The following is a 26,484-nucleotide window of genomic DNA, read 5'->3' on the forward strand; positions in this document are numbered from 1 at the left end:
ACAGCCTTACCCATATGTATTTTTAATAATGTAAAGCTAATGAGTCTGGCCTCTTTTGTACAACCTCTCAGCCACCCTCTGCGCTCCACCGCCGCGGCAGCTCTGACCTTCAAGAGCCCGAACTGACCCTGCCTGAGGCGAAGGAGGCAGAAAACCCAGCTGCCATCATGCAGCACGGAGATTTTAACTGATTCCCAGTGTTACCGTGTATTTTTTTCGTCTCCGAGGCTGGTCGCTGTAGGGCGGTGAGGCAACGGCCAAAGGCCCCCCCCCGCCCCGCCACTGCTGAGGGAGGATACAGACGCGCTGCGCCCACCCTGGCGTCACCCGCCGGCACCCTGCCTCGGCTCTTTCCGGAATCGCTCGGCACTTTCCGGAACCCCTCGGCTTGCTCCGGCCCTCCCCGCATGCGCCGCTCCCGCACTTCGCCTGCCGAGCTCGGGTGGGTGGGGCCCTCCGCCCCCGGTTCCCGATTCTTTCCGAAGCCCTTCGGCCCTTTCCGCCTGCCCGGAGACCGTTCTGCGGCGCTGACGTCATCTCCGGGCTGCCTTATAAAAAGGCGGGCGCAGGCGGCGTGAGCCGTCCGTGGCGGAGGGCGCAGAGGCGGCGGGGGAGACCTGCACACCGACCCGGTGAGGCGGCGGGCGGGGGGTCCCGCGCTCGCTGGGGTGGCCGCGCCCGCCTTCATCCGACCCCACTCGGGTAGATAGAGCTCCCCCCCCGCTCCGCCTTCCGCCGCTGCGGAGACAGGTGTACGGGTGCGCGCTCCCCTCAGCCGCGGGGGAGGCTGAGGCCGGCCCTCCCTCCGGGGGCTCCCTGCGGCGCCTCGGCTGCCGCTCGCGCTCGCCCTCCCCGGCGGCTGCGGCTGCTGCCGTGGGGTTTTCTATCGCGGGAAGCCGCGGCCGCAGAGCCGGGCCGCGGCGGCGCCCCGGGACTCTCCGCGGCCCTTAGGGGAGGAGAGGGAGGGGAAGGGTGGGGGAGCAGCCCCGGGCGCGGCGCGGATAAAGGGCAGGCGGGTGAGGAGCGGCGGGATCCGCCCTGGGCAGCCTCGACCCGCGACAGGAATTTCATTCAGCGCTCTGGGGAGGGGAATAAACAGGCGAGTAAATAACTGTGACGGCGAATCTCCGTCCCTGCGGGCAGAGCGAGAGGCCCCCGCCTTGCCCGCCCTTCCCTTCGCCCCTGTCCGGTAAGGTTTGCGGTAAAACCCTGCCGCCCCCCCGGGGAGAAATCCCGGGGAGGGGAGACGGGGAACCTGGCGCTCTGCGGTAACCCGGCGGAGGGGATTCATTGCACAGCAATGGCTTCCCTCAGCTCTCACCAGCCCAGCCCTGTCCAAGGTCAGGAGATGCAGCAAAGAGTGTGTGTGAGGGCAGGGAAGAGAAGGGAGCGATCGAGGGGCTGGGTGTGCAGCGATGGCTGGAGAACCCTTTCCTCAAGGAGACAGATAGCTGTGTGAAACCGCGAACACGTCAGTAGCTTGCACAACGGAGTTGTCCAGCCGAGCAGGAAGACATTTAAAAGAAATCCTCCCAACCCGTGTTCCTTTCATATATGTGTCATTCTGGTGTATAGGGCAAGCACTAAGGTTTCCTTCATAAAAGAATCCGGATTTGTTGCTCCCCTGATTAACTTTCTTAAAAAATTTAACATAAATCAAAGTAATGACAGTCAATTTTTTATCAATTCTTTGCCAGCATACACCTTATCTGGTTACAGTGGTATAAATCTATATTGCTAGATGATACATACCAATAGGGTCATCATTTGCCCTGATATTTAAGGAAAAGCATAAGCAATTACAACTGTATATTTTTTCAGCATGTCTGTGTTGACTGGTTAGGATTTTTGGTAGCTATTTTGTCATAAAACAGCTGTGTATTCCAGTCTAAAATGTACGTGACTATTGAGCAGTCTTTCATACATATTTAAATAGGTTCTGAAGAGCAGTTGTCTGGAGATGGCAAATGAACCACATTAGGGAGAAAAAACAAAACAAAAAAACCACCAACCCAGCCTGAAATGGTTCTGTATCCTTCTGGAAAAAAAAAAAATCCATTTTCTTTTGGCATTTTGTTTTCAGCAAAGTGCCAGAATATTCCAGTGGCTGTATTCACTGAAAGGCCTTGGTCAGGGATTCAGATTTGTTCAAAACAAATATTAAATCCCACTGTGTGATTTATTTTTTTAATGCATTTAAATGCAACTAGCAATGAGTTCTTCCATGGAGTCTTCATTTGTCCTTACTTACAAATTGTGTGGAGAAAATAATGAACAAAAGATTGAAAATGGGTTGCTTTCTGCTGCATTGTGTGCAGGATCTGTAACTGTAGTGATGGAATTGCTAAGCTGTGGAAAATACTTGAACCAAGATAGCAGGTTACATTGTTCACAAGAAGTAATTTATTTCCATTCCTGTTGGGGGGCGGGGGGGGAAATCCATATTGGTCAGATTGAAATAGAAATTTTATTTTAAAATCAGATTTAGATGTTATGCTTCTATGAGATCCATAGTTGATGGAGTTAGCAGACATATTTGTGGTTGGGTTTTTAAATAACAAAAAAAAGGTAGTAACAATAACACAAATGTTGAATATCAAAGACTGTCTTTTAAGTGTTTTCTACACGTTTTTCTCCTGCATGGCAGAAAGGTAGGAGAAGCCTTAAATCTCTTCAGACAGGGTGGTACCTCTTGATGTGAAATTCTGATTTCTCAACTATTACATTTATAACTAACCTTAGTAATTTAATGCAAACAACTTAGTATCTTTGCTGCCTTATTTTTGTCTATTTAATGTATTTATGGGGTTGTAGTTGTTTTATTCATAAATACATTGCTTTTTGGGGGCAATTAATTGCTTCCCCTGTATTGGAGGAAATAACATGAATTCCTCCCTTTTCTCCGCTGCATGTTAGTATAGTGTGGGAGTTTGTTTTTTCCATTTGTCCCTGGAGTGTAGGCAGCAGAAAAATGGGGTGGAGCAGACTGCAGATGCCGTTGATGGAGATTGCCAAGTGTAGTCCGGCATTGTGCTCCCATAACTGACCGTGGATCAAATGGAGCGGCAAACTGCCTTCTAGCTGCTGCAACTGATACACATTAAGCTATGCAAATGCCACGAGAGACAGGCACTATCTTCAGCAGGCACAAAAGCACATAACTGCAGTTGTCTGTGGACTGCTTCAGGGATTGCAGCATACTCATGGGGAAAATGCAGGGTTAGGCGAGGCAAGGAAATTTCCTGCTAAAAATTCAATGAGTTAGATACACTTAACAGCTACATAATTATCCATCTCAAAAAATACCTTCTGTTGCAGCTGCTACTTGTCCATTTTTTACTGTGGTAATTGAAAGTAAACATCTTTGTAGATATTCGTATTCAAAACCTTCTTGTTGAGGTTGTGTCTTTAAATTAAGCCAGGCCACTTGATTATGCTGTAGCAAGAAGTGTCATTTGCCAAGTCCAGATAACTTTCTTTACTTTCTGTTTTGACCTTCTGATCATGGTAGGTTTTTTTTTCTTCTTTAACTAACTGGAAAGGTTAGTACATACCAAATTAATTTTTAAGTTCTCCTGTTGATATTTGTAACCTTTTTTGCATGGGGAGGTCTGTCACTCAGAATAGCTTGTGTAACAATAACGCTAAATTGTTGTATGTGGCAAGGAACCAAAAGGAAAGTATGAAATGTGTACTGTGACAGAATATGTATTTGGGGGGGGGGGGGGGGAAGGAATTAAGCCATGTCCTTACGCTAGTCATTAGTTGAACGTTATCTTGATTTCCCCCCTCCCTTTTAGACTCTACATTCCTCCATCATGTTGTCATCATTTCGTAAAGTCAAAGTCCAGGTATTTTTACGTAATGCATGAAGTGTCAGCACCATACTTGCCTGCCTTTATTGCAGTGACCTATTTGTAACAAAAAGCCATTCGTTTGAGAGTTTGTTCTGTACAGCAGGTGCTTTATTTGTACTTCAGTGTTGAGTGTGATCTGCCTTTCCTTTAATACTTTGAATTTCCTAATCTCTGTCTGTTATGCATGACGTGTGAACGTTTTGTAGTTGTTATAGCTGCTAATCTTCTAAGAGATTGTTGTTTTAAAAAGTACTTGAGCAGTATCTTTTTACTTACAGCATCTAAAAAATCAACCATGTTAATATTTACCTTGTAGAACATTATGCATTTGTAGTTGGCTTTGGTTCCTGTTCCATCCACTTGCACAAATTTCTAATCCTTCTATTGTTGTGGTGTAACTGTTTATACATCTGTGTTGTTTTCTGTTCAGTGGTGGTAAAATAAATAGGATGGACCAGACTTCAGCTGGTAACACAAGCAACTAGATTTTATTTGGAAATTATAGTAATGTAAATGTTTATACTACAATTAAAAGTACAATGAAAAGATAACAAATGGGAATGGAAAATGCTGGGGTTAATTATATAATATCACATTACCTGTAAACTCTGCATTTCTGCAATGCAGTCAAGGTTATTTGCTTTCTCAGGAGTCTCAGCAGAGTGCAGTCCTTGCCAGCGCTGCATAGCTTTATCGAAGGTCTGTGGTGATATTAAAAAAACAAAACAGAGCCAAAAAACCCCTTGTACATAAAGGCAACAAATTCAGATAGGCAATTGAGCTGCTCTTATTCGAATAGTGGAATCAAAATTTTAGGACTAAATGCCTAAAAATTGAACAGGTCTTTAATCGTTTTCTGTATTTCAAAAGTGCATAGTTAAGGCTATGCACAAACCCTCTAATCAGCCTAAATCACTAGCTTTGCAGCCTGCTTTAATTCATACATAATTTACCTTTATTTTTTCTTTTAATGCTACAGTTTCTTGTGTCCCTGTGATACATACTTAAATTTTGGGGCTTGTTTGAATTTTACCTGCGCTGTGGTTTGTCCGAGTCTACGGCATTAAGCAGTGACTTCACCGCATCTTGGGTGTTTGTTTTTCTGGCTTGGAATTTGTAGAGGTTTGAGGCTGCAGGTGACCTTCCTTAACAGAAGGCAGGAGTATTTGGATGCAGGGTTCTGCTGCACATAGTCCACCCTTAAAATTTCTCTATTTTGTAGATTTAGATTTGTAACAAACCAAATGACCGGGCATTAATTTAGTCTCAGTAGTGTTTTAAATCTCTAGTATAGGGTATATTATAGGCCCTCCTTCAGTTACTTTTTTGTAACACGGTGTGCTCCTGCAGCTCCCTTCATCGGAGCAGGAGCCAGTGCTGCACAGACTTTTCAGAAGGATTCTCTTTTCTTTACCTGCAGTACTAGTACAAATTAATTTAGCACTAAACTAGGCAGTCGTGGTGTTTTTATGTTTGAGACCTATGTGCAGTGGCTTACTTCTTCCCTAGCGTTTTGAGGGAGCTCTGAACGGAAGAAATGAAAGTTGGAAAAGCGTGCGTTAATTTTTTTTTTCCTCTGTCCTTTCCTTTTGAAATTTATTTTCACAACCAATATTAGAATTAATTTTTTTTTGCTTAAAGAAAAAAGATCAGCCATCCATTCCCCAGGAGGGAGTAGCCTATATCAGCTAAATGTTCTTTTGACAAGACTTAAGACGCATAATATTGATAAATGCAAAAGAACGCATCATGCTGCTCATGTGTGCGTACTTGGGAAGCAGGTAGTGTTTTGATAGGGAAAGTACTCCTGTTGCAGGCTATTACTAGGGTCGCCTATGCTGAATATATGTAACGCACATCAGGACTTGTCTTAAGAGAAAGTGATTATTTTACTACATCTTAAGATAGTGATCTTTATATACTGAGATCTGATTGCTTTTCAGGCAAGGGAATTTAATTCTCTAAGCTTCATGTAATTGTTTTTAAAAATACGCTAAAATCTTCTGTATAGCACCGAACGTATTTCACATGTGAGTTTTTAAATCCCTGAAAACATGTTTTGGTAAGGGAAATGCTGACAGCTCTTATGTGTGTCTGCCCTGATGGCACCGCTGTAATTCCTGTTTAACCCACCTCGATGCTGCTGTTTCCCGAACTTGAATGATGTTGCTGACATCATTGTTGTTGCACTGCGGTGTCTATAAGTATCTGCAGTTGTATATTCCCATGCAAATTTTAGTGTACCCGTATGTATAATTTCTATCATCTGGGGAAGGCTAATCATTTTACATTGAAGGGTGAAAGTAATAACTTTGTTTTGGGGTTTTATTTGCCTTGAATTTACTTCCTCTTTTTGTTGGCTTTTTTTTTTTTTTTTGTAAAAATACCACCACAGTGGCACCGTGTGAGGAAGCATTTATTATTATTTTTTCAGTTAGACATAAGCCGAGGAGTGGCTTTCCAAAGTTCATCTTACAGCATAAAGGTACAGTGGCAAATGCCTTCAGGACAGTTAAGATCCGCTGGTTTGGGGACGTCTTTGCGATGACGCCTGCCTTGGCTGTCTGGAAGGCCGAGGCTCTGGGCAGGCGTTGGCCGGTGCCATTCCCCCTGCCCGCACCGCCTGGAAGGTTCTCTCTGCCTGCCCTTATCAGCCGGCGCAGGCAGCACCGGGAGGGGCCGAAGGCAGTGGCGATGTGGGGAATGTTGTCTCTGCGCACAGCGCTGGGGACGAGGCCCGTTATCTGGGGTCGGGCTGGGCATTCACATATATCCCAACATAAACTATGTTTTTCGTGTTAAAAACCTAAAGCGCAACTTCGTGTTGGTGATTCTCTTGCTAGGGGTGCAGGGGTGTATCGTAGATGCCTTCGAATGATGTAGTTGAAGCAAAAAGGTTTAGAAACATCTTGGAGAACTGCTTCCTATTCAAGGGGGGGTACTGCAGTTCAAGCGTGAAAACGTCAGAGGTAGACTGCATCGTTCTGCAGCATCGATGACTTTTGAGTTCAGAGCTCCCTGGTGACTGCTGATCGCGCTCTGGCAGAGCACAGACTTGCTGACGTCAGCTGATCTGCTGCAGGAAAGAACAGTCTATTATTGCTAGACCAAAGCACTTCTTTTACAATTGACTAGCTCGACTTACTGTAGTTATAAAAGGAGCCTTTCTTTTAACGAATTCCAGCAAAAAGATGAGCCAGCTTGCAAGACTCGTGTGGTGAGAGGCAAACCAGCTACCAGGCTAAATTACAGGAGGTCTACTATTTGGTTTTTTAAAATGTAAAATTAATTTAAAGGGCAATTTAAAGAATTAAATTATTTGCATAATTTAATAACTTAAATAATTTAATAATTTCAAGTGATTTAAAATCACTTGGGCTGTAGAGGTTATTTCTAATACTGAAATATAAGTTGACAGCAAAAGACCGTGCAGTCTTCCAAAGACTAACTAGGGTTTCATTTTCTCCCCGTAATGGCCATAACCAGAATAAGCAGAGAGGCAGGCTGCAGTCGTGCAGTACATTTAGACTAACTGCCACTTTGTTATTCCGGAACGCAATTCAGTTTAAAAGGAGTGTTGTTGGAATTCAAACACAGTGTGACAGCACAGGAAAGGAAGTTTTTAGAGGTAACTTGTTCTCCGGGAGAGAAAAGGCGGTTTGAAATGGTGCTGGAAAAAACCAGCAGCTTTCTCAGGGAAACAGATCTGGGGTTGAGCTCAAGTTATGTTCAGGGTTTTAATCTTTTAATACTCAGATACACTAATCAAGTGGAGCCTTTGGTACCGCTGCCAGATGAAACCTGGACTTCATTTATACAGTACATTCTACAGAGACCGGTTGTTGTTTTGAGTTTGTTTTTTTTTTTTTCCTTGCTCTCTTTTGACAATAATAAGTGAAACGCCCAGGCCTGGAAGAGAAAACAAAGCCGAATTTTCTTCCCTTAATTGAACTGCCGCAATGCAGTTGGGGCTCAGAGTTCACGGGAGTAACAACTGCTGCTGAAACGGCTGTCCTCTTGCAGGGTGGGGCTGTTGGAAGAGAGCTCGGGAATGTGTGAATTCGCCCCCATATGTTCCTTTCTGTCAGATGGTCCCTTTACAAGTGCGTGGAGACCAAACAGAAAACATGGCCTTATAGATCGCTTTCCAACCTGTGGAGTTTTTCATACAATTATGCAAGATGCGTGTCTAATTAAAGCATGTGGCTAACTAATGACTAAGTAACAGTTTAATATTTAACGATGTATTCTAAGAGATGGCCCGTGTCTTTCCGTATGCAGCTGTAGGCTGGGTTTCTTCCCTGTCTTTGATAGGATTGATGGGAAGTACATTTAGCTTGATGCTTACAGAATTTATAATAAAAGCATCGAGTGAGCTATACATGTAAACAGTTGTACAGCAAGACATTAATTGCATAATTGTTGAAGCATGGGGTGTTTGTTGCAACAGCTTGTTGATAGGCAGCGTGAGTTGTCAAATAAGTGGGTAAACATCCAAACTCCGATGACAATAATAATACTACTTTTTCAGTTTGTGTTACAGTTCCATTCTGATGCACAGATCTCGTAGTGAAAATCAAATTGCTTTTTGAAAGTTTAGGAACTGAAAATTAAAGGTTATCCCAGTTCTAATAGAAAGGAGATAAAGCAGAACAGTAGCCAGTTCTTTGCTGTCTGTGGTAACAATAACAGGTTTTAGTATATAAAGCAACGTACAAGGATTTTCAGTCGAAGCGGTCAGAGCAAGATCACTAGTCGTATGAAATGCTTCTTGGCTGACTTGTCTAAGGTCAGATCTGTGAAGCACTATGAGCCTCTGTATTGGCTTTTGAAAGGTTATATAGGGAGTGGCAGGGTGGGTTTGTAACTTTTTTAATTGTCTGAGAGAACAGAGAGGAGATGTGTCACACACACAGCGAGATGTCTGTGTGTATATATATGTACTTACGTGGACCAGTTAGCTGTTGTTTAAAGAACAGTAATATTCTTACTTTAGTTTGTCTATATTGAGTATTTTAAATAAAATGTTTCCAGATTTTGTGTTGTACGAGAAACATTTTATGTCTATATATCTACATATATATGTGCACAGAAACACATTTTTAACATTTGTGTTAGACAGTTCCATGCTACAGTTCGAGATGACATGGCCTTTATATCCAAAACAAGTAGATGTTAAATGTCTTTGTAAATATTCCTTTCCCATTATTTTCTGCTAGAAGTGTGCTTTTATTTATACGTATAATATTTATATTTTACATACATATCTGCACACGCAGAGTAAGACTGTAAGTAAACCACATGCGAGTTTAAAAAAGCAGGCTTTTCTTTCATGGATCTCTTCCTACCTTGACATTGTTTTGTAATGCAAACAAAATGTATTTTTTTTGGCTTTCAGAAAATGGATCCGAGTGGTGTAAAAGTGTTGGAAACAGCAGAAGATATCCAAGAAAGGCGTCAACAAGTTTTGGACCGTTATCACAGGTTCAAGGAATTATCTTCTCTAAGGCGCCAAAAACTTGAAGATTCCTATCGATTCCAGTTTTTCCAGCGTGATGCAGATGAGCTTGAAAAATGGATCCAAGAGAAACTGCAGATAGCATCTGATGAAAATTACAAAGACCCAAGCAATTTACAGGCAAGTCCTACTGCCATTTTCTGTTCCTGTACTATTAATATTAGGGCGTACCAGCTCGATTGGGATAGTCAGAACAAATGCATAAATGTAACCTGGTCTGAGAGTGGTGAAGAAAGATGGATGCAAATACCTGCAGCCTTGCAAAGTGTTCTTCAAAAGTCTAGTTTCTTTGCTGATGTAATCGGAATACTTCTAATAATGGATTAGATGCTAAATCAGCATAGAAAAAGTTACACAGTGCAATGTAGCGTAAACCCAGCTTTGTTTAATCCTAGAATTTGTTGGACACTTTGGCTCTGTAAATAAATGTGAATTAACTCTTACTGCTTCCACAAGAAAAGATATTTGTAGAAAATAGACTTGTGTGGGTGGAACTAGCTGATGGGTTCTCAGATGTTTGAACACTCCGGTGTACAAAAGCAAACACAATAATGAAGTAACTAAAATTGGGATGTTTGAATCCACCCGTGAAACATATGGTACAGCTATGATTTCAACTGTGCTGTTTTATTGTTTGTCGGTACTGAATATGCATAAAATAAACTAAAAAATCTTGATGCTGGGAAGTGTGGAGAAGGGCTGTGCACCAAATCTCAGTCATGTTCTTTGATGTTTTGCTTGTAGGGGAAGCTGCAGAAGCACCAAGCCTTTGAAGCTGAGGTGCAGGCCAATTCAGGGGCTATCATTAAACTGGATGAGACTGGAAATCAGATGATTAATGAAGGACATTTTGCATCTGAAACCATAAGAGTGAGTTAATAAACTTTTTTTGCTTCTTAACAGGCTTTTCCTTAAACACTTTGTGCAGATTGCACAGATAACTCTACATTCTAAAACACTTTTAAAAATTCTACGGGTACTTGAGTAGTGAAATCACAAGAGAATTTGTATTTGTAAAGCTTGCAGATATTTTTCTGTTTCATGAGCACCCAGCTCATACCATTTCTTGGATCCAGTTCTGAGGTGAACTACCTGCCAGTGGAGTCCAGGAACTTGAAATGGAAAATCATTGGTAATTCAAAGATGTGTTGAAAGTTGCAAGGCAAATGAATAATTATACTTGTGGTTCTTCCCAAAATGGCACAATATCAAGAAGCAGCAAATTCTCAAGGCCTGGTGTCAGGGATGTTGACCACTCTTTTTTTTTTTTTTTTTTTTTGTTCTCTCTTATAGATAGCATTTTAATTTTCTGCAATAATAATTATAAGTAACACAAGCAACCATACTAGTAAACTTCAGACATCTAATTTCTATGTGCTCTGGCTCAGATCAGGTCTCTAGTGATCTTTACTTTCTGGTTAAGTTGTACTGGCCACATGTTTGAATCTCTTTGAATTTGCGTTCCGTGGCTTTTTCTGTGAGCTCCAAGTACAGTGCTTTGTCTGCTCTGTTTATCTGGCAGTGAACATCTTGTAGGACAGCTGCTTCCTCAATAACAAGCAGTAAGCTTTCTTCAAATCCTTTTCTGAGATCTACTGTTGTTTTTTAATTTCTCTCTAAATCTCCCAATCTGTGCAATGCAATGAGAAATGTCTTTTTAAAATCTTTGCTGCTGCACTAGATAGGTTTACATTTGACAGTATTTGAGTGATTATCAATGTTTTAAAAAGTCTGAGCAAACTCTAAATTTTAAGTAATGACTTGACAGTTATCTTTTACTCCGTCTCCTATGTATTCTCATTTTTCTCTGGTTATGTTAGTGTTTTCTCTCTTATTCCCACACACACGTGCATACCCCACCAGTAAACACTTATTTTTGTTCTGCATACCAGCGTCTTCTGTAGGACTCATTTTGTTAAATCTTCTGTTTCTGGGCCTCAGTTGTTTCAGTGTCGGTTATGGCTGCATTTTTCTTTAATGCAAAGAAGTCTCCTTAGAGTTGTTTAAAGCTTTTTCCTTTGGGTGTGAGCTGTTACAACTTTTCAAAAGGAGAAATCTTGTGATATTTTTGTTGTGATTATCACAATTTAACTGATACGTGCAATGTTACGTTTCATTGTAACGAAGAAAAGATAGCGACTAAGAAAAGCAGAAATTTTTTTATATGTTATATAGTGAAAAAACCCTGAGGTAATGATTATTTTAGAAATTTCATTGTGGTCATATAATCTTTACCACAAATAATAAAAAACCCACCACTTTACAGTTGGGTTATCTTAAATAATACTGTGTCTTGGCTGCTCAATATAAATTGTTATTTGTGTTCTGTTTGGAGTTGTAATTCGCCTTTTAATGGTTCAGTCTTTCACGCCCTACCGGACTGCACAGCGCCCAATAGTAACAGCTACCCAAGTTGGTTTCCACATACGAGTAGGTGAAACTTTTGGCTGTGCAGTGCAACTTCTTTTTGCAATGTCTTCTTTCTTCTTTGGTTGACAGTTTGCACTATCCTTTTAGGCAGTGCTCGGAAATAGTGTGAGCTCTTTCCTCCCTTGAAACCTACCTGACTGAACTTTCTAAATGGATTAAATGGGTATCCGCCCATGCTAGATGTTCAGAAGCTTCTCTAGCATGACTTTCAAGTTTCGGATCTCGATGAGCAAAGCGTTATAGATGATGGGTGGAGCAGATACTTTCCTGTTTTGCAAGTTGTGTTTCTGTGTGGGAGTGTGGTTTTTCTTTTAATTGTCTGTAAAATTTATGGTTGCTCCCAACAGTTTTGAAAGGCAGAGTGCAGCCAGAGAGAGACTCAATATTAAAACTAGTAATTGCTCATAGTATTTCAGTATTATGTTACTTAACAATGTTGGCTAAATATATTAACTGACTAGTGCTAAGAGAGGTGGTTAAAATACTGTAAAGTGGCACAAGTTTGACTTGAAACAAAATGTGTGGTCTTAAATTCCAAAATGAAGATAAGATTAACTTATTGAGAGTTGACTTCCATATAAAAACCTGAACATTTGAAGAGGACAGCAGCAAATTTTTGGTCTGACTTCACACTAGCATAGAATTTATATCAAATTTTGTATCAAAATGTTTACCTCACAGTTATGTAAACATAGCTATTTGATAGCTTCATTAATTAATAGCAAGTGTTTAAATACTCAGTTCAGTAATTTCTGATTTTTGTGTTGTTACATCACTTTCCAGTCATTCGTTTCCAAATGATGCAGACTAAATTGTTAGGAGGTTTGTCCACCTTTTGTCTAAAGTAAGGTTTAGGATACACAGCTTTGTGGGGGGGAAAAAAAAAAATCTTCTGTTAAGGTCAGGAAGGGAGTAGATCTAATCTTCTCTGATACAGGATTTTAATAAGGACATCCTATTGTTCTAGACGCGGCTGCAGGAGCTGCACCGACTATGGGAGTTACTGTTGGAGAAGATGAGAGAGAAGGGAGTCAAACTGTTGCAAGCACAGAAGCTGGTGCAGTACTTACGGGAATGTGAAGATGTCTTGGACTGGATCAATGACAAGGTATATTATTACCTGACTTTACTGTGTCCTTGATGGGAAATTTAATGTGTTTGTGTGGAAATTTTCTGTCGACATACAGTTGCTGGAGTTCAGGTAGTCACAGAGAGCTTTTAAAGGCACATAAAAGTTTTATTTAGGTTATGCATATTGCATAAGCAGTAGGTATGCAAACTACTGCTCCTTCTTTTGCAGCCACAAAAAAAAAAGGTACTAGACTAAGGGAGGAAGCCTGCCTGTTGGAGAGCATAGTTAAACATAATCAATTCTTTCTTTGCTTTAAGGAGACCTTCATATTTCTCATAGTAATCAAATTCAAGTTTCATGTAAGGGAAATCTGCAACATGTAAAAGCAAATGGGTTTTTATGAGTCTTCTAAATGATGTGTTATAGAAAGTGGCCAGCCTAACCAGCAAGCAGTGTGTACATAATTACTTAATGATTGGAATATCTTTAGATACACATTGTAAGGACATTAGCTGCAGGAGAACTGTTGGCTCTTGATTCTTTGAACTCTGAGGAAACAGACCACAAACCACACTATCAAGGAAAAAAGCCACAAAATGATCATACAGGTTTTCTTAATGATGGTTTGCTATTTTGTGTCACTGTGGGTTCAAACTGCAAACCCTGCATAACTGTTACTAGATATGACAGTGCACTTTCTGTAAAGGAATCTTGTGTCAGAAGCCTACAGCAAATGCCCATAAACAATCTAAAAATGTAAACAAATTCTAGTCGTCTTGTGTAGTCTGAAAAAGCATGGGCTATTATTTTGTAGTTTTAGAAGTATGCTTTTTCTGTGCATATTTTCTTTGAGTAATTTAGGTTGTTGTAGCATTGATCATTGTGCACAGAGCAGAACACTTATGATAGTAGAATTGCTTATATTCAATAACTTGAAAAATGAACAAGAGCACGGAAGATGAAAAAACAATATCCTAAGTGATCTTGCGTGTTTTCTGCAATAACAGAAAGATGTTGGGGGCAAGGGGGAGTGGAGTTTAAAGGAGGAAACATTGTTGTTCTAAATCTGACTTTAAACACAGTGGTTGTAACTGTCTTTGACCTATTCAAAATTGGGACAGTCTGCTTCCTGATTTCTAATAGTGATTACCCATAGGTTATACTGAAATCAAGTTTGTTTTTTTTTTTTTTCCTCAATCTGTTAGGAAGCAATAGTGACCTCAGAAGAGCTTGGGCAGGACTTAGAGCATGTTGAGGTTTTGCAAAAGAAGTTTGAAGAGTTCCAGACAGACCTTGCAGCTCATGAGGAAAGAGTAAATGAAGTGAACCAGTTTGCTGGCAAACTTATCCAGGTAAACGTTCATGTGTGTTGAAAATCTGTCTTGGCAAGTCTGGTATAACACAGCAAGCTTTTGTGTGCAACTTCCTCTTTTTTCCCCTGGCTTGGTAGCAGATCTTTAAGTTCTACTCTACATGTGCCTAGATCCTTGGCTATCTTAATCTTAAATGGTCCTCATTTGATTCACTTGTTCTTCTGCTGAACAGCTTGAGTAACTGGCCCAGCTGAGAATGTTCCTGAAAATGTGGAGAGTAGTGATTAGTAAGAGAAACTGTCCTATTTGTTTCCTTGGACAACCAGGACTGATATATCTTCTCTTCTGATATGTCGTGTGGGGCTTGATCAAGAATGGAGACAGGGCAGGAAGTATTGCATTCCAGGAAAAAAAAAGATGCTGTTTATGTCCCTCTTCCCATTGACTAATGAGTACATAGGGAAACTTAAACTACTACAAGAGCATTGAATGTTTACACAGTGAGGTTTCAGGAAAACTATTGAATTGAGTGATCATCTGGAAAGTGCAGTTATTTATAAATTGATCTTATGAAAGACAGCAGTGTTTGGAGGTTTTGTCAATGGATGTAAAACCACAGTACACATGAAAATAGTATTTCATTTTTCCTTTGCTCGCTAGGAGCAACACCCTGAAGAGGAACTGATAAAGTCCAAACAGGATGAAGTAAATGCAAGCTGGCAGCGTCTTAAGGGGCTTGCCCTTCAGAGGCAAGGAAAACTCTTTGGGGCAGCTGAAGTTCAGCGCTTCAACAGGTATGATCTTGGCTGGATCTGCTGAAGTGATGTTATACTTCTGTGGATGTTTAGTGATGCATTCAGCTGCAGACACTATTATGAGAAGAGCAACTGTTGTCTGTTATGTTTTTGTTTACTCTTCCTCATGACTTGTTGAATGAGTACCTTGTTGTTCTAGGATTACCTTAGACTAGTCATTCTGAATTAGCTTTTCAGCACTTGGCAGTTTTGTTCATTCTTGCTAATGACAGTTTTGCTTCCTTTCATCTGAGTGCTTTTTCTCCCAGTTCTGTCCTAGATAAGCCTTAAAAGGGATGGGGTTTTGTTGTCAGATGGATGTCAGTCCAATTGTTCTGGGGGTCTTTGAGCAATGTCTTTCGATTCTCATCTCCATCTACAGCATTTTGAGATTTGCTGTAATTAAGTTGGAGAAGGGTCCAGAGTGGGAAATGGACCTATTAGGTGGTGGTGCTCAGTGGTGCTATAATTCCTTGTTCGTATCTGGTGACACTATCTGAAGAATGGCCTGCCAATATGCTTCAAGGGTTTTTTGAGATTTTAAAAAAGTCTAATTTTTAGGGGTTGGTTGGTTTGTTTGTTTGTTTTAAAGGATGATAATAGTTGGCTACAGTGTTTTTATATATATATATCGGTTTGTATGCCAGTACGTCTGGCATACATACAGGAAAACATCCTGCTTTCTTCCTTTTTCCATACAAGATAGACTGCTTTCAATTTGTGCTTTGTTTTGAAGGGATGTGGATGAAACAATCAGCTGGATTAAGGAGAAAGGGCAGTTGATGGCCTCAGACGATTTTGGCAGAGACTTAGCCAGTGTGCAGGCTTTATTGCGTAAGCATGAAGGCCTGGAAAGAGATCTTGCAGCTCTGGAAGATAAGGTACCCATATGAGATGCATTTTACCTACAATTTAAATGAGGTAACCTGCTTGTAAAAGGCTAGAAGCTTACTCACTGTTTGTGACTGGGTTTAGGTTAAGGCCCTTTGTGCAGAAGCTGACCGTTTGCAGCAGTCTCATCCAATAAATGCTTCTCAAATTCAAGTGAAACGGGAGGAGCTGATTGCCAACTGGGAACAGATCCGAACTCTGGCAGCAGAGAGGCATGCTCGCCTTAATGACTCCTACAGGTAGGAATACTATCATGCTGAAATGACCTTTCTTCCTTAGTCAGATTTGACAGAGAGCTCTTGGGAGGAGAAGAAAGGGATGCTGTTTCCAAAATTTTTGGATGATTCTGGTGTTTTCAGAAGCAGTCTTGTTCACCAAAATTATATTTTATAGTAACTTCTTGTAGTGAAAGAAATATTAATATGATAAATAAATACTTACAGCTTTTGGTCATTCTCTGGATGTGGATCAATTACGAAAATAGACATCTTGATGTTTTAGGACGTTTGCTTTTTTCCCATCTGAGTTGATATCTGCATTTTGGAGTACATCATCTGACTATTTTAGTTTTGGTGGGTTTTTTAAATACACATGTTACAAATCTTTTCACTATGGAGTCCTTATGATTCTATGTGAAGACTGAAGTATGGTATATTGTTTGATGTATTGTCCTAGACTCAATGAAGTACCTGTTTTTGTGATAGTTGTTTTGTTGCTGTGGGATTTGTCTTCATCCAGTCTTGTTTCTATACTAGCCTGGTTGTCTATGAAACATAATCTGTTAGATCACTGTTGAGAAGCCATACTAAAAAGAAACTTATCCTAATACAGTGGTTAGTTTACATCCTTTCTGGTTTTGTTTTTCTGCTGTTTGTTCCCTCCCATGATGCAAGATTTATGGTGGTGGAGACCCACACAAGTAATAATTTTTCCTTTGCCTTCCCTGTCATAATCTCTTCAGATCAAGTAACAGCAAATTTAAAAGGGAAACAGAAACTGATCACTTTTGCTGATAAGTGTTAAGCAAGTGCCAAAGGAAATAACTGCAAAGGCATGCTGAAAGGAATCTTGAGAATTTGTTTGCTTGTTGTTTTAAGGCTGAGGCATGTGCAGTTGAAACTTGCTATCAGTTCCTACACACACACACATACACTGTGTTGTGGTTGTGACAGAAGCAGTCTTTTGATTTCTGTTGTCTTCAACATACAGACTTGTAGTTAGGAATATTCCTTTTACTTCCAATATAAGTTATATGCAAAACATGTCTTTGAGAAATTAATTTTAAACCTAGCATTTTCCTAACTTAAAGGGCTTCTTTTTTTGATTGAGAGCATATTTAGTTATTTAACAGCCTGATTCCATTTTGGTATTGTCTTGTTTTATTTCTATCTGAGGAACAGCTTTTTTGTTTGTAACACTTTTGTTGGGGTAAGGATGGAGAAACTATGCAAGCAAATTATTCCCAACCATTTTTTCTTTTGCTTTCCTAAGGCTGCAGCGCTTTCTTGCGGACTTCCGAGACCTCACCAGCTGGGTGACTGAGATGAAGGCTCTGATAAATGCTGATGAACTTGCCAATGATGTGGCTGGAGCAGAAGCCCTTCTAGACAGACATCAGGAACATAAGGTATAATGGTTATACAGCCAAATCCAGTCAGCAACCCTCAACAACTAATTTGTATGTCTAACACAGTCTCTGAGTCAGAACTGCTGATGTTGTATCATTAGAATCCTTTGATCATGCAGCTAACACAGTACTAGATTGCTGTCCTGATTTAATATTTTCACTTTGTTTCTTAATAGTAGATATATGCTAATGAATAAGTATTTAAGAATGCTCATGATAACATTTTATAAAAAACTAGACATGATAGCAGTCAGTTGGACTAACAATTGTTTTATTTCTCCATCATGAGGAATTCTTATAAGTAAGCAGAAAGAGAGTGCAGCTTAAAACCAACCTTTAGTTTCATTTTAACATATGAATTTATACCTACCTTATCTGCATTGTAAGGTAATACCTTTCATTCTAGTTTTCATGTTAAGTGTAATGTATTTAAAGATAGTTGAATGTTTATCATTCAGGTGGCCAGACTGTTGTCTCTGTTATTTTCAATAGCAGTTTTCACATTCTGACACTCTATTCTAAGATAAAATTTGGTAACAGCTTATTCATGTCCCCTTTCATAGGGAGAAATTGATGCCCATGAAGATAGCTTCAAATCTGCTGATGAGTCTGGCCAGGCTTTGCTTGCTGCTGGGCACTATGCTTCTGATGAAGTTAAAGAAAAGGTAAGTTGCGAGCAAGAGCTCCTACAAGAATTTTGTCTCTTTCTTCTGCGTCCCTTAATTTAAAAGTTCATTTCTTGTTAAGATCGTAAGCTGTAAAGTATCATCCCACTAGGATACAGGGCTTTTTTCATGTATTTAAGTAATGTGTGCTTTTCATTCTCAAATTGACAGCTTCTGCCTGTCTGTTAGTAGGGACTATTAGGACTATTAGGAACTGTTAGTATATCTTTCCTCCAAAAGAAAAATGCGTTATCTGTTTTATCTAAGTTTAGGTTTGCTATCAGAAATGTCAGTAAGTATTTAGTGTTTCTAAATTTTGGTTTTCAAACTATTGGGGCCTCTCACGAAGTCTACATATTGAAACATTGGTCAATCAGACAGTTCAAATACCGGAAGTGAGAGCGGGCCAAAGACATTTCAGAGTCTGAGAGAGCCGGATGGTTTGCTGAAGAGCTTCTCTTAAGAATAGATCTGCAGTCAAAAAGAACGGTTATCCATTGAATATCTCTGTGTAGATTTAATTTGGAAAAGGAGAGGTTTCTGACGGAAGTCAGAAGGTTGTAGCCACTACGCAGGCTTGATAAGCTGAGAAAAGTCTTGCCCTATATAAGGATGATGATGTCAGTAACAAAAGAATGATTCTTTACACAGGAGGTCATTTTTAGTCCAGTGTTAACCACTTTTTTTAGAGTCACAACTTGATTTTTACATTGAGGTGGAAATGAACCAGACTGTTAAATAAAATCATTATATATTCCTCTTCCCAATCCATTAGCTGACCATACTCTCAGATGAAAGATCTGCCTTGCTAGAACTGTGGGAGCTTCGTAGACAACAGTACGAACAGTGCATGGACCTGCAGCTTTTCTACAGAGATACTGAACAAGTTGACAACTGGATGAGCAAACAAGAAGTGAGTGCATATCTTGAACTCTCCAGATATTGTTGATTTTCATTTCTGGCTAGTCTTCTGTAGACTTAAACAGTCTTTGGTATTTACTAGTGGCAGTGACTGCCACTAAACATGCATTAGTGAGCAGGGTGCTGTGCAGTTACTTATCTGACTGCCCAAGCTGCTACAATGACTGTTTCCATCGAATGCTGAAGCTATTAGTTGTGACAAGTTGGCTTGAGATTGCTGTTACGTGTGTTAACTCTTGTAAAATGCAGTTTCAATAAGAAGCTTAAAAGAATTATTCAGAACCTTTGGCTGTTAGAGGCGTACAGGGAACACCATCCCAGTATATCATCCTTTACTTTTCAGTGATATCATATGGTAGGAAACATCACTGGCCATGCTTGAGTTGACTTAGAGCAGCTGAGCGTGGAAGCATCAAAATGTGTTTCTTTCCTTACTTTAGGCATTTCTGCTGAATGAAGACCTTGGTGATTCTTTGGATAGTGTGGAGGCTCTTCTAAAGAAGCATGAAGACTTTGAGAAATCCTTAAGTGCCCAAGAGGAGAAAATCACAGTAAGACATTTACATTAGGTGATCACTAAATGGGCAAAAAATAAAACAAGTGAATTTGTTGACTGGGGAGGAGAGTCTGCTGGAGGATAACAGAAGAGGATGGGGTTTGCTCTGCAGAATGATCCACTGTTACATGGGATGTATTACCTCTAAATTATGTGTATTGTCTCTAAAATGGAAAGTAGTGGAAAAGATAGGATAGGGCTCAATTGCTGCCAGCACACGTGTGAATGAAGATTTGTCAAAAATCTGCGCTCTTACACATTTAGGATAATGGTACAGATAAAAAAAGGGTGTAACAATAGCTATCTTAATGGCTTTCTGTTAGTTTTACTGTGATAAACTTTTAAGAATTAATCTACTAAGTATACTTTGCACAAACAATTTCTATTACACCAAGTAAATGGAAACCTGTTTTCTCTTTAGGCATTAGATGAGTTTGCTACTAAATTGATTCAGAATAACCATTATGCCATGGATGATGTTGCTACACGCAGAGATGCTGTAAGTATCTAAAACAGATTTGGACTGTAGATTTTAAATCATGTTTTGCTTTATTATTTTTAAATGGTATGACTGCAGTATAGGATAAGTCAGTGGAGCTCTCCCAAAAGTACAGATACAGTGGTGGTTCTTACAAGCTTGAAGAACTTAAAAACCTTTATTTCTTTTTTCAGCTGCTGAGCCGCCGAAATGCCCTTCATGAAAGAGCTATGTACCGCCGTGCTCAACTTGCAGATTCTTTCCATCTGCAGCAGTTTTTCAGAGACTCTGATGAGCTAAAGAGTTGGGTTAATGAAAAAATGAAAACTGCAACAGATGAGGCATACAAGGTAAACACAAACATAAATGTTAGAGTAATTTTAAGGTGATACCGGGCTTAATTTAATCACTCCAATGATATGAAGCAGTGTCAGCCAAAATGTAGGCAGTGATGATATGAAGCAGTGTCAGCCAAAATGTAGGCAGTATTAATGGCAACAGGAGGAATTGCAATTTCTTGCTGACCCCGAGGGGGATTTTACCATCATGCTGTAATCATGCTTATTCAATAGCTTAAATGTTCTGATTTCAAAGGCATGTTTTTGGCACAAAATCCTCTTGTGACATCTTGGCATGTATATGAATGTAGTCTAACTTTAAAAATTCTTCAGAGACCTATAGATACTAATTTTGGATTGAAAGGTTTTTATTGTTTCTTCATCTGTAGGATCCATCAAACTTGCAAGGTAAAGTTCAGAAACATCAGGCTTTTGAAGCAGAGCTTTCTGCTAATCAGAGTCGTATTGATGCACTGGAGAAAGCTGGCCAGAAGTTGATTGATGTCAATCACTATGCATCTGACGAAGTGGCAGCTCGCATGAATGAAGTTATCAGCCTGTGGAAGAAACTTCTGGAGGCCACTGAGCTCAAAGGTACGACTCTCTCAGAAGAATACGGGCAATTATTTTTCTAGAGAATTTAGCCTGGAGAAGACAGGAAGTTAGTTTAAATGACATTGAAAACTTAAGTCATCTTTTCCTCTTGCCACTCTCTCTCGTTCAGGTATAAAACTGCGCGAAGCCAATCAACAGCAGCAGTTTAATCGTAATGTGGAAGACATTGAGCTGTGGCTGTATGAAGTAGAGGGACACTTGGCTTCTGATGATTATGGAAAAGATCTTACTAATGTTCAGAATCTTCAGAAGAAACATGCCCTGCTAGAGGCAGATGTTGCTGCCCATCAGGTAGGGGAAATAATTTTTCTTCCTGCCCTTTCAGATCTCCTCACTCAAAAGTATTCACTCCAGAGACCTTAGCAGGTCTGTATTTTCATAATTTTTGTAGCTTTGGCTTTACAGTTTATTTATCAGAAAAAATTTTGAACTGAAATGTAAATTGTATGTCTCGAAGAACCATATCTTCATGACTTGGACAAAATTAGCTTTTTGAAAAAGTAAAATGATTCCATACTGTGACCTGCTGACAGCACAGCATTGTTTTGTGCTGTGAATACCAACTTAAAAAGATGTACTGTGCTTTATGTAGGAAATAATTCTCCTTACACGCTCCATTTGCAACCAGCTTATTCTTGTTAAGTTTGTTTTCATATAGCTCTAAGAAATGGGAGGGGAGAGAGAACAGATCAGTTTTTAAATGTAGAACTTTACAGGAAATGGTTCCTACGTTTGCAAATGATCTTTAGGGGAATTAAATCCACAGCAAGAAAATCAACAAAATCTGGGTTCCCAAACTGGAATTATCAGTTGTTAACACTTGAAAAGTGGTTCATCTAAAGTAGCACATCTGTAAAGTTAATGTAGTTTCAAAAATACTTTGTTTCCTTATTTTATGAAATTGACAGATTAAAACCAGTTACATTTACATAAAGTGTTGAATATTATCCAACACATAATTATTACCAGAATTATTGCCCTGGCAGTGTGCAGCCAAGGTTCTCTTCTGTCACAACATTACTTATTAGCTAAGACCAGAAAATAGCCTTCTGATGTTTTTAGTCACTGCATCCATCTTACAGAGGTTCTGACATAATGCTATTGCTGAATTAATGTTAGGATCGTATAGATGGCATTACCATCCAGGCACGCCAGTTCCAAGATGCTGGACACTTTGATGCTGACAATATCAAGAAGAAACAAGAAGCTTTAGTAGCTCGTTATGAAGCTCTAAAGGATCCTATGGTAGCTCGCAAGCAGAAACTCGCAGATTCTCTTCGCCTGCAGCAGCTTTTCCGTGACATTGAGGATGAAGAGACCTGGATTAGGGAAAAAGAACCTATTGCAGCTTCAACAAACCGAGGTTGGTCCATCCTGATATCCCCAGGATTTAGATGTCAGAATTGCTCTGTTAGAACTTGTCTTTTTATGGACCGTTCCCTGGAAATTTCTGAAAAGTTTATTGTAATTAACGTTTCCTGGAGTTAAGTATTTGCCATCACCCATGGTTCTGTAACGGTTATGTTACTTCTACAATTCCAATGGGTAACTTAGTTTTCATAGTGCTCTGTTTTCATTGTGATAGTACTTATTCTGCAAGTTTGTCTAGCACTGGTTGCAGCTTGCTTGAAATTTTTATTTAGTCTGATGACTCTGAATTAGCTGATTAACTGTTCTCCATCTTTCAGGCAAGGACTTAATTGGTGTCCAGAATCTGCTAAAGAAGCACCAGGCTTTGCAGGCAGAAATTGCAGGCCATGAGCCCCGCATTAAAGCAGTCACACAAAAAGGAAATGCTATGGTGGAAGAGGGTATGTCTCAATGTTTTTTAACTCTTTCTCTTTCAGAAATCCAAGTCTTTGTGCTGGACTTTGTTCTCTGGCCCTGTACAATTAAGAATTGTTTTGATCCAGGCAATAGACAGGTACCTGCTAGCAGGATGAACTTCTGGTCATTCTTTCCCCTGAAAATAAAAATAGATTCCTTGATGGAAACCTGTCACAATTTTCACAGATCTCCATCTGCTCTTGACAAACACAGATGAGCCCTGTATTCAACAGCTTTAAGCCTATGATATTTAGTCTCCATTTTTAAACCTATTAAAGGCCTGTATCGGAGATACATCATCATGATGTGAGAGATGATCCTCCACAAAGACAATAAGAGTAATTTCTGCTTTTAAGTAAGGATGCGTTTTTATTTCTGACTGGGTGTTCGTAACACCGGAATACTGAAAAAAAACTTCCCTGATTCCAGGATTCAGAATGCAGGTCTGAAAGATATTTGTCTGTTGTCAAAACTCTGCCACTGGAAAGAGATGACCTTTCTTGTTTCATCATTGACAAGAAATGTTACAATGTGGCTTGTTTTTTTCTTCATGATTCAATATTCCTTGTACAGTTTGATAGGTACAGTGTTTTCCAGTCTGAGGCAAAAGGACAAGCTGAGTTGTGGTTTCATGATTCTAGTCAAAATAGGCTACATTGGTTTAAACAGGTCTAATTACTTTGACTTTCAAGAAGTACAAGTGATCTTTCAGTGTGTATTATTTATGTCTCCTTATGTCCTTCAGTTCCCTCTCTTTCTGTTACCTAGGACATTTTGCAGCTGAGGATGTGAAAATCAAATTGAATGAGCTAAACCAAAAATGGGACTGTCTGAAAGCAAAAGCATCTCAGCGTCGACAAGACCTAGAGGATTCCCTGCAAGCTCAGCAGTACTTTGCTGATGCTAATGAGGCAGAATCCTGGATGAGGGAAAAGGAGCCCATTGTAGGCAGTACAGACTATGGAAAAGATGAAGACTCTGCTGAGGTATTTGAGATTGTTGTTTGAATCAGTTTTGCATAAACACAGCGAGGATTTTTCCAGTGGTAAAAAAATGAGGAGCTCTGCTAATTTCAGGATTCTTAAGAAAAAAGGTAGAAGATTCTTACATCAAGCTGAATTTTGGCTCAGGGCCAAAAGAGGACAGTTTTTCCTGTGTCTTAGTTACTGCACATGAAATTTTGCTGTTCGGTATGTTAAACCAATTGCAAGGAAACTTTATATTTGTATTCACTCTTTTATAGGGTTTTTTATTGAAGAGTATAACAAGACTAATATCAGCAAATTCCTCATGTGATGTTGCATTTCAGTATGAGTCTGCTTTTGAGTAGTTCATTGGTCTGGAAGTAATTTTTTGTCTAGAGTTACTTTACTAGTATCGTTCTGTGGTGAAACACTGTATCCCAGACGCTGCTGACTGACACTTCATCAAAATGAAGTGCAGTTTAAAGGCATACTTTCAAGCTTCACACTATTTCCAGAGTGATATGTGGTATTCCTGGTCAGAACAAAAGAATGTGTCTGAGATAAGGTAGAGAAAAAGCACAAGAAGCATTTGGACCACTATCTAGCCTGTGAATAAATAGAAGTAGTTATTCTCATGAACGTCACAAGACTGGCAGCTCTGAAAAACCCACACATTCCCTGTGTATGGAGCCAAAGTATATATTTCAAGAAGAGTAGTATTTGTAAAATGGCTAGGTGTACATGTTGTTTTTATCATTTGCTTTCAGGCTCTTCTGAAGAAACATGAGGCTTTGATGTCTGATCTTTCCGCTTATGGCAGTAGCATACAGGCGTTAAGGGAACAGGCCCAGTCATGCAGGGTAAGAAAAGATGCTAATCGTGTTGTTAAAATTCTTGGGTCAGCAGAAGGTAAAGACAAAGCTTAATAATAGGTTTTGGTTTTGAGAACTTACTGCAAAGTGTACTAGATTTTCTCAAAAAATTTAGTGGTCTGTTGCTGTAATCATAACAGGCAGCTGTGTTGCATTGGAAGAAAACAATGTAATGTGGTGGTTTTCAAGGTTTGAGCCCAGACAGCACCTAAAATCAGTCTATCTGCATTACATTTATTTCAACAAGAATCATTTTAAGGCACTGCAGTAGCTTTAACTAAGGCGGAAGTATTTTTAAGGACAAGTACATTGATTGTAATAAACATGGAACAACTCATTTTTCTTGTGCTCCTTTGTTAGCAACAAGTTGCTCCCACAGATGATGAAACTGGAAAAGAGCTTGTTCTGGCACTCTATGATTACCAAGAGAAGAGTCCCCGGGAGGTGACTATGAAGAAGGGAGATATCCTCACCTTACTCAACAGCACCAACAAGGTATGCTCTTGCTGTCTGTTCTGCTGAGCTGTTTGGCTCACTTGGTGTTCTCTGTTCTGTGGAGTGTTTTTGGTTTTGTTTTTTTAAATAAGAGCATTCAAAGAAGTTAAAGAATTGGCACATGTAGTCCATGCTCCCATTCAGCACCTTAGCATACCTCTTCAGCTTATTCTCATGGCTCCTCTACAGCTGCCAACTTTTCTAAGTCAGATAAACAACTGAACAACATAGGCTATAGGGGATGTGTCTGTGAGAAAACTTATTTCCCTACTGTTGAGGAATTTTTGACCAAACACGAGGGGAGACACGGAAGTAAGACTTAGATGTCTCAAGAGACAGTTTGTTTGAAATGATCTCCATAAACCTAGCAAACTGTTGTGACCATCACTGGTTTTCTTGTATTAGTAGAAGCCTCTAATTTGCAGCTTTCAGTTGCTCAGCATACTTGATGCTTGGTGGTTGCCTCACAGTGCTTGCTTTTTCTTTTTTCTTTTTTTTTTTCCTTTCTTCTTTCCAGGACTGGTGGAAGGTTGAAGTTAATGACCGTCAGGGCTTTGTACCAGCTGCGTATGTGAAAAAACTAGATCCTGCCCAGTCTGCATCCCGAGAGAATCTCCTGGAAGAACAAGGCAGCATAGCATTGCGACAGGAGCAAATTGACAACCAGTAAGATCTAACTGATGAGAGATGACAGCCATCCAGCATTTGCTGGCTTGGCCTTTGCCTTGCATATGCCAGAAGTTTAGGTTGATGCCTCTTAGACTAGGGAGTAATTAATTGGAGCAAAACAAGGGGCTTCTTTACGAGGGACACCATATTGAGTTGTTGTATTCTTATTCTAGATTTTCTTGTTGCTTTTCCCATTTTTTTAACTGTAAAACTCATGACACTAGAGCTCAACTTGCTGTCTGACTTCAGTATTTTATGTGTTCCTTTTGTTGTTGTACCTAACAACTTAAACTTGTTTGTGAGTTATATCTGTCCTAAGCAGCTCTTGTATTTGTAGTTGTCACTTCTTAATGTGTGATCTGTTTTGAAAAGCTTTCTTAAATTTGGTTACATAAAGTACAGTACCCTCCCTATATAGGGCTACCTCTGGAGGTGACCTCCTTAGGAGCTGTGACTACTTTGGTGCTAGCTCATTACTTATTCTCCTGAAATGTGGTGCCATTATTTGTTGCCATTACATGGCTAAAACGTGCCCCTCTCCTTTTTTTTTTTTTTCTTTTAAAAGAGGAACATGCCATTGC

General features: G+C 39.9%; 1 protein-coding gene across 5 annotated transcripts in view; it reads left to right on the forward strand.

Annotated features, from left to right (window-relative positions):
* The first annotated feature begins 602 nt into the window (after window positions 1-602).
* SPTAN1 (spectrin alpha, non-erythrocytic 1) overlaps window positions 603-26,484 on the forward strand; it is a 52,458-nt gene continuing 26,576 nt past the window's right edge. For all 5 annotated transcript variants that reach the window (XM_059829056.1, XM_059829057.1, XM_059829059.1 and 2 more), the window contains exons 1-23: window positions 603-632; window positions 3,801-3,851; window positions 9,256-9,495; window positions 10,120-10,245; window positions 12,773-12,913; window positions 14,083-14,229; window positions 14,851-14,984; window positions 15,721-15,865; window positions 15,960-16,114; window positions 17,367-17,502; window positions 18,066-18,167; window positions 18,943-19,080; window positions 19,529-19,639; window positions 20,066-20,143; window positions 20,317-20,472; window positions 20,850-21,054; window positions 21,185-21,366; window positions 22,195-22,438; window positions 22,764-22,886; window positions 23,671-23,888; window positions 24,635-24,727; window positions 25,100-25,234; window positions 25,752-25,900. In XM_059829056.1, coding sequence (XP_059685039.1) covers window positions 3,819-3,851; window positions 9,256-9,495; window positions 10,120-10,245; window positions 12,773-12,913; window positions 14,083-14,229; window positions 14,851-14,984; window positions 15,721-15,865; window positions 15,960-16,114; window positions 17,367-17,502; window positions 18,066-18,167; window positions 18,943-19,080; window positions 19,529-19,639; window positions 20,066-20,143; window positions 20,317-20,472; window positions 20,850-21,054; window positions 21,185-21,366; window positions 22,195-22,438; window positions 22,764-22,886; window positions 23,671-23,888; window positions 24,635-24,727; window positions 25,100-25,234; window positions 25,752-25,900 — 3,191 coding nt within the window. In that variant the 5' untranslated portion in view covers window positions 603-632; window positions 3,801-3,818. The remainder of the gene's footprint in view (window positions 633-3,800; window positions 3,852-9,255; window positions 9,496-10,119; window positions 10,246-12,772; window positions 12,914-14,082; window positions 14,230-14,850; window positions 14,985-15,720; window positions 15,866-15,959; window positions 16,115-17,366; window positions 17,503-18,065; window positions 18,168-18,942; window positions 19,081-19,528; window positions 19,640-20,065; window positions 20,144-20,316; window positions 20,473-20,849; window positions 21,055-21,184; window positions 21,367-22,194; window positions 22,439-22,763; window positions 22,887-23,670; window positions 23,889-24,634; window positions 24,728-25,099; window positions 25,235-25,751; window positions 25,901-26,484) is intronic.

Source organism: Gavia stellata, chromosome 24 (assembly GCF_030936135.1).
Source record: "Gavia stellata isolate bGavSte3 chromosome 24, bGavSte3.hap2, whole genome shotgun sequence".
Classification (NCBI taxonomy): Eukaryota; Metazoa; Chordata; class Aves; order Gaviiformes; family Gaviidae; genus Gavia; species Gavia stellata.